This window comes from Molothrus aeneus, chromosome 1 (genome assembly GCF_037042795.1).
Source record: "Molothrus aeneus isolate 106 chromosome 1, BPBGC_Maene_1.0, whole genome shotgun sequence".
Lineage (NCBI taxonomy): Eukaryota > Metazoa > Chordata > Aves > Passeriformes > Icteridae > Molothrus > Molothrus aeneus.
This window is the reverse complement of record NC_089646.1, coordinates 2,579,707-2,592,883: the sequence shown is the minus strand read 5'-3', so window position 1 is coordinate 2,592,883 and position 13,177 is coordinate 2,579,707. Positions and strand designations below refer to the sequence as shown.

General features: G+C 44.4%; 1 protein-coding gene across 1 annotated transcript in view; it reads right to left on the bottom strand.

Moving 5' to 3' along the window:
• Positions 1 to 13,177, bottom strand: part of OBSCN (obscurin, cytoskeletal calmodulin and titin-interacting RhoGEF) — a 177,510-nt gene that overhangs the window by 154,868 nt on the left and 9,465 nt on the right. Inside the window, exons 3-7 of the mRNA XM_066554246.1 lie at positions 9,610 to 9,870; positions 6,181 to 6,483; positions 4,860 to 5,126; positions 3,265 to 3,540; positions 492 to 764 (exon numbers count right to left, since the gene is read on the bottom strand). Coding sequence (XP_066410343.1) covers positions 492 to 764; positions 3,265 to 3,540; positions 4,860 to 5,126; positions 6,181 to 6,483; positions 9,610 to 9,870 — 1,380 coding nt within the window. The remainder of the gene's footprint in view (positions 1 to 491; positions 765 to 3,264; positions 3,541 to 4,859; positions 5,127 to 6,180; positions 6,484 to 9,609; positions 9,871 to 13,177) is intronic.

Sequence of the window (13,177 nt, the reverse complement as noted above, 5' to 3'; positions counted from 1 at the left end):
GGGCACGTGACACACGGAGTCACAGCACCACAGGGAGGGATCCCTGAGATCACAGTGTCCTTTGGGAACAGCAGGAGATGTTTAACTCCCCAAATCAGGAATTAAACTTGTCAAAGGAAACTCTCACAGCAAGGCTTTGAACCCCTGACTGAGGTGGTCCTAAGGTGATGCACAGGCTGAGCTGAAAGAATAGAGGCCAGATGTGGCTGCCAGCTGTTCAGCCAGCGTTGTGTTTGGGTTGTGCTCCAGCCCTGGAAAAAGCTTGGCTGACTCAAAGAAGGCACAGCATTTTTACATTATTTGCCCATACTCCGGGTTTGCACCAGGATCACAACAAGGGTCAGGATCTCAGAGCAAGGGTCAGAACCTCTCCAAGTGTTGCGCAGCCTTGGCCCAAATTTCTGTCAGTTTGTAAAGTAGGACAAGTCTAAAAAATAAAATCCTGTGTTTCCCACACAGACTCTGATCCCACACCTGCAGTACAAGCTTACCTGAGACTTTTAAATCAAAAGTAAGGGTGTCATCCCCAATTTTGCACGTGTAAGTTCCTTCATCTTCCTTTGTCACAGCCGAAGCCACAAGCTTGTGCAGTTTTCCTTTGTCTTCCACGGTGAATTTCTTGCTGGCTGTGATCTCCTTCCCATCTTTGTACCACCTCACCATGATGTTGGCCTCAGAGGTCTCAGACACAAGCTCAGCCTGTTTCCCAGCAATGGCCTTGACAACTCCTCCAGTTTTCTCTTTGTTTACAAAGTTCGCAAGTGCTGAAACAAAACAGGGACACAGCTCTGGTAAAGAATTCTGTGCACAGCAGTAAAAATGTACATTGACATCTACATTTGGTATTCATGTATCATAAGACAAAATCTATTTATTTAATTATGGATCTAATCACTAGATTTCAAAGCAGAAGCAGACAAATTTCCAACTATAATCCTGATTATCCCATGTCCAAAAAGCAGAGTACACAGAGGGCACAAGAGGCTGAGTCAGGGAGAAGAAGCCCCAGGAAACAGAGCTATTATATTATTAAAAGATATTATTAAAATATTATTTTAAAGGGAGGTGAGAAAAGAAATAAACTGGGGGTAAAGCCAGGAAGGTTATTCAATCATTATATTGTAACCACCTAACAAATAAATTTACTCTAGAAGAGGTTAAAAAATAACCTAGATAAATTAAATTACCTAAAATTAATAACCTATATGGATATCTCATAGGACTAAAATGAATATAAATTTATTCCTGGAAATTAACTGGGGCAAAGAAAATAAACAATAAATCTGGCATCATATTAATGTGGAATGAAATAATTGAGTCACCAATTGCCTCAAAGCAAAAAAATTCAAACCCTACCAATATTGGGAAGGGAAGGGAAGGGCACTGCTGAGACATTCTTTCCCCAGCACTACTGAAACTCAGTCCCACAGGTTCAAAGTTGTGGGAGGAAGAAGAGGGAGATGAGTTCATTCATTCACCTTTCCCTTCCCCAGAAAACCAGAGTGCAAAATACAACCAGAGCAGCCTGAAGGAGCCGTCTCAGATGTCCCCTGCCACCACGGGAGGTCATGTGTCAGAGGGTGCCTGGCAGCCGAGCTCAGGGCACTGCAGTGACAAATGGCAAGTGCATTTCTGGCTGGTTTGGGCAGGAGGCCCAGGCAGTGACACAGTGGCCATGGCTTGGCACAGTGGCCCCTCAGCAGCCACGTGATGCCCACGTGCCACTCACAGCTGATCTGCTCCTCAGATGATTCCCTGTGGCTGATAAAAGGTGGTGGTGATGGAAGGTAAAATGTTGATACAGCATTGTGAGGCTCATCCCACAAGGATGGGAGGTACCAAAGGTGATTCACCAGGAATCAAGCTGTAAACAGCAGACTTTAAATCACAGCTTGTCAGTGCAGACTGACATTATTATTATTATTATTACTAATTTTATTATATTTTACGTTGTTTTATTATGCCATTATTATGTTATTTTTACTATGTTTTATGTTGTTTTATTATGCCATTATTATATTATTTTATTATGTTTTTTTGTTAGTTTATTATGTCATTATTATGCTATTTTTATTATGGTTTTATGATGTTTTGTTATGTCATTATCATTATGTTATTTTAAATAATAACATTGATCACACATTTGATAGGCACACCACAGTGAAAGCCAAATGGAAACATCCATCAAGTAATTCAAGTAAATGTGGACAGAACTGTCAGCATGAAAAATGATGCTAAAGAGGCAGAGCAAGAGAGGAAAAAAAAATCAAAATCAAGAGCAGGTGCCAGTTGTAGACAGAAAATGTTGTTGGAGAGTTTTTGTTTTTCCCTCACTTTTGGTGACAGTCTCACAACAGGCTGGACTGGCCATGGGTTAGACTTTGTGCTCTGAACCTCAGCAGACATCTGATGATCCATGTGAGGAGCACTCTGGGGATAGACTGGGGGTTTTAGGCAAAACCTGATCCCCTTCAAGGCAGAGACAGCTTTGCTCTAGCTCATAAAATCTTGCACAGACAGGAAGGTTTGCAAGAAGGAGGCTTAATGCTGTTGGTTTCAGGGTAGAGGTAGAGACTGCCATGAAAGGAAGGACAGCCAAAAGAGTAGGGCAGCTGTAAAACAGTGCTGATTCAAGAAATATCAAAATAAAGTGCCACCTTGTTGTTTTTTCTACACATCTGAACACCTTGTAAACAGGATGTGCCCTGGAAAGGTCTTTTCTCTTATCCACCACAGTATGGACAGAAAATTAGCAAAAAAATCTTCAAACAAATAGTAAAAGTAAAAATAAATAAAATTTAAAAAAAGTCAAACAAACAAAAAAAAAAACCAAACAAAAAAACCCCAAATCCCACAATACCAAGATGATCTTGTACAATCAGAACTGAAGTCTCTCTTCAGTGACTTGTCTGATGTCACACAGCAAGTGTGGGACAGACATGGGATCCTGTGTCATGTCCTGCCCCTGGGGCTGGATTTCTTCATCTCAAGAGCACTTTTCCCCTATCTACCATTCAGCCTCACCAAATTACACCAAATTCCCTGGAATATCAAGATGCCAACTGGAGTGAAAGCACAGCTCTCAGCACCTGGCCAGGTGCTGTATTTGCTCCCCAGTTCTGCTGTGGGACACATTATCAAGGCTGGATGTTGTTGATGGGCAATTACCCAATTCCCTCTGCAGTCTCCCTTTGTGTCCTTGATGGCTCCACTGGTTTAGGGCAGGAACATCATCAGTGCAGAGCAGCCCAGGCCGTCACTCACCTTTCACTGAGAGCTGATAAACCATTTTATCCCCTTCACAGACACACTCATAGACTCCAGCATCCTCCTCAGCAGTGCTGCGGATTTTCAGGACGTGCCTCTTCCCCACAGTTTGGAACTCGTATTTTTCACTGGCCTTGAGCTCCTTCCCATCTTTCATCCACTTCACAGTGGCCTCTGTGTCTGAAAGCTCAGCCTGGAGTTTGGCTTCCTCCCTCAGCCGAGCTGAGACTTTTTCTACGTCTTTGGTCTTGTTGGTGAATCTCACTGCAGCTCCTGCCAGGACAAGAGGCTTTGTTATCTCGAGTTATTTCATGATAACTTATCCCTGATACAGGCTGCTGTAGACTGTGAGGTCTCTGAAGGTGTTAGATCCTGTTCCTGCCCTCGCATTCTGTTGGAGCCCTGGCTGCTGAGAATTTCAGATTTCTGTGCTGCCAGGCACTGACCCCCAAGAGAACCCTGCACTGACCTGAGGCCCTGGAGAAGCTTCCAAAATGGAATGATAGAACTGGGATTGTGGGTGTGGAGTTTGGATAGAAGTGTGTGAGATCACAGGGTGGGAAGCTCAGAGTTTAAGGGTTTAGAATATAGTAATGGATATAAAGCAAGATGGAGATTTTGGGGTGGAGGCTGATCCTTCTTCTTCCCCTTCTTCTTCATGGGTTTGGGTGGTTTTGTGTAATTGGATAAAAAAGTCCCCATTGGGGACTTTTAACCCAATAACCCATTGGTTATTGGGTTAAAAGTAAAAATAATTTCGGTGTCATTTGTTAATTGGACAGTTGAGCCTTCAAAGGCCTCGTAGAGAGAGAGATGGGCTCCATTTTTAGCTTGTTGGAGTGAAGTGCTGCAGAACTCAGGGTTTGTGAGACTGTAACAACACTCATGTCAATACTGTGCATTCTTTCTCAGTTCAGAAAACTTGATCTGTTTTTACTGTCAGAGTTACTAAGAAAAAAAATCCAACACATTTTTTCTACTGATAAATAATACTCCAAACATGATTCTGCAGAGATCTTCTCCCAAGCCAAACATATCCTTCCAGAATAAATAATTCATTATGAATTGATTATGTTTTGCCTTGCAATGTGGTAGGTACAGATGTTACTGTCATTTCATAGAGGAAACTTTGGTCTTAAATCAAGCTCCAGCATACTAACTTTATATCCCACACATGATGGACTAAAAAACCTACAAGAAAAGCTTTGTTAGTAATGAAAGCTCTTTTACTTTTGAAAGATTATTACAGTCAAAGAGAATGGTCAAAGCTAGAGCTGAAATTACAACTTTAAGGTGAATTAGTGGCAGAGTTGGTGACAGAGTGCACTGAGAGATGGTTGTGAATGACATCAATTTGACAGAAATTCATGAGCTGATGTGAAGCAATCTAGTTCAGATAGCACCAGCTGGCCAGATGAGCTCACTCTGAGCTGTGAGGTCATTACCAGGACACACAATCCTATGACACAATTTCAGGGGCTTCCCACAGACAAGGGAAAGCCTCCTGCCCCAGTTTTAATGTTCAATTCCCAGCAACCACCCCCTGAGTGGGAGAAGAATAGATGACAATAAATTACAATGACAATAAATACCTCTCACTCTCATCTTGGTGCTGGTCTCAATGTCATTGGCAACAAATTTCACTTCTGCCCCATCATCTTTCCTGGTGACATTTTTTATGACCAGGGTGTGAGTGGTTTGGGTTCTGTTGATGATGTAGGTCTCACTTTGCTGTAGGACTTTGCCATTCAGGTACCAAGTGCCAGAACATGTCTTGGTCAGGTCAACAGTGAACGGGGCATCCCCTCCAGGTGCAACTTCAGCTGTTGTCAGGGGGTTCTTCACAGCCAGGATGGGTTCTAGGGAAGAACAACACACACCTCTGAGAACAACACTGTCACGGAGGATAACTCATCTTAGGAACCAAATTGTCAGGGTAAAACGTGAAAATTAATTAATGCAGCTTTATAAAATTCTCATGCACTGAAAGAAAGGCATGGTTGGTCTAAAGGATTTGTTTCCTTCAGCTGCAGGTAATTGACCTCTGGAGTGGTGTTTTTGCAGGTCTAGAAAAACAGGCATATTTAACTGATATTTTTTTAATTCTTAAAATGCATAAAGGCCTAGGCCAGAAACACCTAAGTCCCCTACAAGTGTGTTGTTTATTGAACAGCCAATATTACTCTTAGATTTGAATGGAGGGACTGCTAGATATCCCTATGAGTCAGTTCTAAATATTCTAGGACAATTCAGGTGTGTTCAGACACTGAGGGACAAGGATGACACAAGCACAACACACAGCATGATCAAAGTTTGTGTGGGTCTTCAATATCTGTACAGATATTTTCTAGTGCAGTGATTCAAAGGAAGAAGAAATCCCCTTGCACCCAATGATTCTATAGGCACTCTGGCACCCTAGAAATAAAGCAAAACCCCCGGATTTCTCCTAGAAACTCTTAGATTAAAAAGAGACTGGCTAGAACTTGGTTTTCATGATGGTATGATCACCCATAAATATTCTCTAGGTGCAAGATCAATATCTCACATCTATATATTGAAAATTGTACCGTAAGGCCATCTCAATTTTTATTTTCACTGCAGGTGCAGAAGAAGCATTTACAGGTTTAAGGTCCAGAGCAGGGAGCTCTGCCTCCCCCACAGCCTGATGTGGGGTATTGGAACATGAACACACCCATAGCTCCGCCACAGAAACCCAGCCACCCTCACTGGGGTGGGTTTGGGCTTTTTCCTTCTGCCCTTTGCTCAAGGTCAGCGGTTGGCACGAAGCAGGAGAACCAGCAGTGAAGGCAAAGAGGATTTGCTGGGCTATTTCTCCATCCTCAAAGCCACAGGAAATGTTTTCAAAGCACCCAGGTGTCCGACCACCCCGTTTAGTGCCGGTTTCGTGCTCACCGAGGTGCAAGCTCCCAGGGAACTCCAGGTAGGGGCTCTGTCCGTAGGCATTGACAGCAGACACTCTGAACTGGTAGTCAGCCTCTTCTGGCAGGTTGCTGACCGTGAGCTCGGGGCTGGGCACGTGGGACTCGTGGCACCTCACCCAGGTGAAGCCGGTGAGTTTCTTGCGCTCCACAATGTAGCCGTCCACCGGGATGGGCCGCTCCATCCTCGGAGGGGACCACGCCAGGGTCACTGAGGTTTCTGTTTTATTTTTCACCACAGGGTCAGCTGGGGGTTGGGTGGGAGGTTTTTTGGGAGCTGTGCAAGGGAAGGAAACAAAACAAAGCAGAGCAGTGTGTTACATCAGAGGGGAAAAGCCAAAATCGCTTACACTGGGCTAAAAGTTCATCTTGCTTAATAAACCTCAATAAAACATTGATGTGAGATGGAAAAGAAAGAGAATGGATGGAAGATGCTTAGAGGCTGTTTTAAACAAAGATCACAGAATCATTATCATTCCAGATCAAGCTCAAACTTTGATGTCCAATACTTGTATTGCACAGCTAAACATATGTGATTTCTACACTGTCACAGACATATTTTATGAAAAATCCTTTCCTTAGGATTTTTTCTCCTCAGAAGCTGAGAGGCTTCAGGAACAAAATGTAAGCAATGGTTATCTGCTGCTGTGGAATGCAACAGGTGCATCTGGGATTGGTCTCATAGAGCTGTTTCTAATTCATGGCCAATCACAGTGAGGTGACTCGGACTCTCTGTCCCAGACACAAGCCTTTGTTATCATTCCTTTTTTTTCTATTCTTAGCTAGCCTTCTGATGAAATCCTTTCTTCCATTCTTTTAGTATAGTTTTAATATAATTTACATCATAAAATAATAAATCAGCCTTCTGAAACATGGAGTCAGATCCTTGTCTCTTCCCTCATCCTTGGACCCCGTGAACACCGTCACACTACACAATGTTAAAACTGTCATCACAATCAGAGAGTCTTCAACAAACATTTTGTAGGTTTAAATCTTCAGTGCTGGATATAGACCCACATTTCTGCCCTTCATAGCTCCTGGCAAAGCAGACTAACACTCAGTTTGTTATTTTCACTCAGATGATGGGTAAAACCATCAGCAAAGGTTGTTCAAATCTTTTAAAAGTTATGGAGAGCCTGGCTAGTTTCACAGGCTTGGATGCTCCCTGCAGCCCCTTCATCTGGGTATCTGTCCTGCTCCTGAATTTTGTGCTATCCCCCCCCAGAAGCCATAACTTTATCTCCCAAGAGTGATATTGTTTGGGATCTTTGTTTTACTAATTTATGCAGAACCAGCTTCTGGGACTGGGGAATTAACTTCAAAAGGAAACAACAAAGATGTGTCCCCACCATGAGAACCTACAATTGAGGAGATGTGCCTATTTTATGCTACCTGAGGCTACAAACATATTCCTGTAGGTATTTGCATAATGAATATTTATTTTCACCCTTTAATTCCTCTCGAACCCTTTAGAGAAGGCTCAAGTCCCATCAGGATTATTCACTATGTGCTGCCACTTATATGGTCAAGAGGAATTACCTGATGTGCTCTGGTTACACCTCTACTGACATGGCCCAGGCTTAATTTCATTTAATTTTGGCTATCTGAAAGGTGTCAGGGTTAAGTCAGTCAACCAGACTCCAGCTGTGATCCCATGAGCAGCACACTCAGGAGCAATTAATCCAGCTTAAAGAAGGTGTGGGAGGGGGGTGAAACAATCACACAGTGGACATACTCAAGAATTCCTGACTGTAGATGGAGTCTGTTGATGGGTCTAAACTAAAAACTGAGCTCTGGGACAACTGATCTCCTTCCTGCCTCAGTTTCCCCATCTTTAAAATGGGCTTGGTTTTGCATTATTTGCATTATTTGTCATCTTGCATTAACAAAGCAAGATGACAAATAATACACAAACATGGCCTGCGTATTATAAAAGATATCAGAACCACCACCAATCTCACCCAGCTAATTGAAAAAGATGTGGACACAGCACAGAGGATTCTCCAGGCAGTAAATCCGATATGCACAAAGTGTAAAAATAGGAAATCTCAAGGCGATATGCTTTTCCTTCCTTACAGAAATAGACACAGAAGTGGTTTGGGGTGCACAGTTACCAGCCTGTCAGTAACTGCTGGTCACAGATAGATGTCAAAGGTCCCATTAGGGTAACATTAAGCTGAACACTAAGCCCTGGAATGGGATCTCTTGACCTTGCCATCAGAAATGGTAATGCAATGTTTTCTTCAGCAATACCTGTTTGTGGCAAGGCAGTTTCTTATAATTTCTATTCCATGAATCAATCCTTTCTTCATAAGTTAAACAGCAGGGTCTGAAATCAAACTGAACTTTATTGTCCCCATTGCATAGGTGCTTGTTTGAATGGTACAAGTTTACAAATACCTTAGAAACTGTCACAAAACCAAACGTGACACTTTCCTCATTTTTTCCTCATTTTAGTTCAATGGCTTCAGAATGCCCTAACCAAGTTTAGATAACCAAACAGTTACATATCTGTTAAATAAAAGATTCCTTTTTGCCACTGACTGATTGCAGTGGTGAGAGAAAAGAAGAATTACTCTCCCCACATTGTGACTGGAGCGGGTGATTTGTTCATATATGATCCAGAACTGCAATAGAACCAGAAATCATATGTATTTTTGTCTTAAATAAAGCAGATTTCAGCTGGGAAATGCAGTGCCATCAAAATAATGCCAAATAAAATTAGGCAACTTCACCAAAATTTCATTTCAGGTTCAGTCTTGATGATGTTGCACCTGCTGCTACTGCTCTGCCAAGTAAGATAAGCCTGTGCCATGGTCTTTGCCCAACGCTGCTTTCACCCAGAGAAACCATGGATGCTCCACCCCTGGAAGTGGTGGAAGCTGGGGGTGGAGCATCCATTTGAAGGCCAGGCGGGACAAGGCCCTGACAATCTTGGTTTGATGGAAAGTGTCCCTGCCCATGGCATGGGGTGGAATGAGGTGATCCCATCCAACCCAATCCACTCCATGACTCTACAGATATTCTCTCTGTTTAGATCCCTCCAAACACCTCACAACACTCACACACAGGCTGTTGTGTTTTTGTGGCAGACATAAAACCTTCATCTGGTTTTGGACACCAAAGTTACCACTGTGGCACTCGAAACAACAATGGTGCCATGGGAAGACACAACACCAAGGCCAAACTAAAGAGGAGCTTACTGGTCACAGTGAACTGGGTGGAAGTCCTGTTTGGATCCCTCCAAACATCTCACAACACTCACAGAGAGGCTGTTGCCTTTTTGTGGCAGACATCAAACCTTCAGCTGATTTTGGACACCAAAACTACCACGGTGTCACTCAAAACAACAACAGCGCCATGGGAAGACACAACACCAAGGCCAAACTAAAGAGGAGCTTACTGGTCACAGTGAACTGGGTGGAAGTCCTGCTTTCATCAGCCTGGAAGGCAATCTCCCCAGCATCTTCCACCTTGCACTCCCGGATGGTCATGGTGTGCTGTTTGCCAGAGCGCGTGATGGAGATGCGGTCGCTGGGTTTCACTTCCTCTCTGTTCTTCAGCCACCTGACGTTCTGGCAGTCGTTGTCCAGCTCCACGCAGAAGGTGGCTGTGTCCTTGATGAAGACAGCAGTTTTCCGTGGCAGTTTTTTAATGATGTTCCCTTCAGATAACAAAATAATCACAGTCAGCAAACGACAGATATTAAACGCTTTGGACCATCCAGACTGAAACAGGACTAGCCCACACCCAGTCAAAATATTGTAGACACCATGCAGGCACCTGAAAATAAATTCCAAGGCTCTGAGTCACACAGAACAGATGACCCCAAGGACTCATTTTGGCCTTCAAAGAGAGAAAAGCAAATCTTATTTGACTGCAGTCACTCAGGTTTCTTGTCTACCAAGCAAAGCCAGATGCTGGTAAACATAAAATATATGTGGCCTTGCAAGAGAAAAGATTTTATAGCTTTTATTGTCCCCATATGCTGGGAATTCAAATTAAAACTTTTGCTGAAGTAGGTCAGTCTTAAGCCAGACAGGTCTCTCCTTTGCCTTTAGGATTTCACCTCCACCAAAGTCACATAACCATCATGGCAGATACAGAAGTTACCTGAATTAATGAGAAAGACACTGAAAATCTCAGGTTTCTTCTTAGTGTCAGCACAGAAATCCACATTGAATTAATTTATGTCCTTTCCAAGTGACTGTAATTATCATCACTTACTAGGACCACCTCAAAGCTGTAAGATGTGAATATTCATGGGAAAGATTGGAAAAACCACAAGGAGACCACCCCAAATGACCAACAGTGAGTGGCTCCAGCTCCAGAGCAGTCCCTGAGAGGTGAAAGAGGCTTTGCCCAGGCAGATCACCCAGAGCTGTTCAATAGATAGCATTACTGAACTCCCTCATAAAGTAACAGATAAAGCACAGGTTTCACCACAAGATTCAAGACCTGATTCTCTGCTTATCCTCCTCCTTGACCTCTCCGCCCTCAGCACTGTCCTCATCCCACAGCTCTTTACCTCTGGCCAAGCTCTCGCATTGTCCCCACCCCACCTTGCTCTCTCCAGTCCCCTCCCAGGGCAGGCACAAGGCTCCCCCAGGAAGGCTCTGCCTCCTCTCCCTCCAGAAAGCTCCACCTGGCTCAGTCACTCTCTTTTGGATGGAACATACCATTACAGCACAAACAAGTGAAAAAAATGCCAGCTGTCTTACTGGGAGCAAACACACAGGGGTGGGCTGGTCCAGACCTAACAGAAGGTGCAACAAAAAGATGTCAGTCTGAGCTCTCCCATGCCTCTGGGCTAAATTTTCCCTTCTGCATCCACCTCTGTGCGCTCTCAGCTTTTTACTGGTGGTACAAAAAGGAATTGGCACAAGGATGCACATCACCCAGCTTTCATGCAGCAATGTATATATGAGGAACTCCTTCTGGTTACACTGGGAGTATACTCAGGCCTCAAACGAGTCAGGACAAGATGAATCCTGTAGCTGTGGCAGCCTCCACTGCCTGCAGCTCTGGGGTTTGTATCTACTCACTGAGAGACACCCACACCATACCCACCTACACCAACTCCCACTCCAGCCTGAACCACCAGACTCAGGAGACCTGGACATGGCCATGCTTTGTCCTTCCCTGGTAGAACCCAGGATATCCCTCTGGCTGTCCTGGAGTGCCAGGGCCCCTGCCAGGGGACTCAGAGACCCTGGCACAGAGTCCAAGACCCCTGTGGTTTTGATTATGACCCATGGAGCAAATTACCAACCTTAGATGAAGATCTACAAGCCACAACAGTTTAAGTAGAATGATAGTGAATTTATCACAGGGTGAAAATTAGATTTTTGGGGGTTTTAGAATGGGGGTTCAGGGGGCAAGATGAAGGAATCTGGGTGTGTCCAGCCTTTCTTCTTCTTCTTGGCCTTCATCTTCTGGGTGATGTTGGCACTTTTAGATTGGTTTAGAGTAGAAGCTCACTGTCTAACATAGGTGATAGGTATTGGAAAGTTAATTGTAAATACTGTACATGTTTTTAGTATAAAAAGATAACACAGCCCTGGGGCAGGCAGAGTGCCTCTGTGTGTCCTGCTGAGGAGACCTCAGCAGGCCAGGAGAAAGAATTTTATAGATAAGGAACAATAAACAACCTTGAGACAGAAAACTGAAGAGCTCTGACTCCTTTGTGCACTGGGCTGGGAAAAGAGACTTTCTAACACATCTCAGGGTCACTCTGACCAGCTAGAGTCCCAAGACTTTCCTTGTCCCCTTCCTAAACTCCAGAGAGCAGCTCCAGCTACCAGGGATCTGGAGCTGTGTTTTCCAATCTAAACCATGCTGGTGTTGACTGCAGCCTGCACCACACATCTGGCCACAAACCACAGCTGCTAAGCCCCCTTTCCACTGTGGTCAGCACCACTCCTGGACAAGAGTCACCATTCTGTTCACTGGACAAGATGGGTGTGACAGTGCCAGGGGACACATCTGATGCTTGGGGTCATGTTAAGGTGATGCCTTAGGATTTAGCTTTTATATTTTTCAGATCCTGTACTGCTTTAGGGTATAACTCTAAAACTCCATAGCCTGTCAGCTCCTTTTCTCCTGTTTTATTCAGACAAAACAATTCCTCTCTAGGCCTGAAACTCAGGGACACCTGACTGTCTCAGGCCCTGAGAGATGTAAGCAGTGAATTCCTCTTAAGCTGTGTCAAGGGAAATACAGGTTGGATAGCAAGAAAAGGTTTTTACAGAAAGAGTGATAAAGTTCTGGAATGGCTGCCCGGGGAGGTGGTGGAGTCCCCATCCCTGGGTGTGTTTAACAAAGCTGGATGTGGCACTGGGTGCCAGGGTTGAGTTGAGCTGTTGGGGCTGGGTTGGACTCAACCTTGAAGGTCTCTTCCAACCTGGTCATTCTGGGAGCTGCAGAGAGAAAACTTGGAGTAAATTACTTCATTACCTGAAGCTGTAATTGGAGGATTAACCCCTGGAATGTAAATGGACCAAGCTTGTAGCTGTGTGAAAAACTCACAGCCATCATCCATCCTGGGTGTAGCCCCTCTCAGAGGTTTCTGACTGCCCAAGGTGAACCTACTGAAGGCCTTTAATAAATACCCACTTTTATTCTCTTAATCTTGCCTAGACTCTGTTTCAGGAAGCCACTCCAAGGCATCAAAGAGAAGTCTACAGGGCCAGGCCACAGCTGGAGGGAGCTTCTTTCAGCACGGGTTCCCACTGTGTGACATTTTGTTCAACACAGCCGTCCCTGCTGCGTGGCCCTGTGTCCAGAGACACCCTGCCAGGAGCCCTAAGGACCACTGACCACATCTTCACACCCCAAGGGACTCTGCTCCTCTTCGGTGCCCACACGGGCATGGCAAACCCTGCTCACAAGGTCAAACCCAGAGCCTCACGTGTGAATCCCACGCTTTTGACCAATCTGAAATACCAAGAGCTGTTCTTACCTGTAGTAAT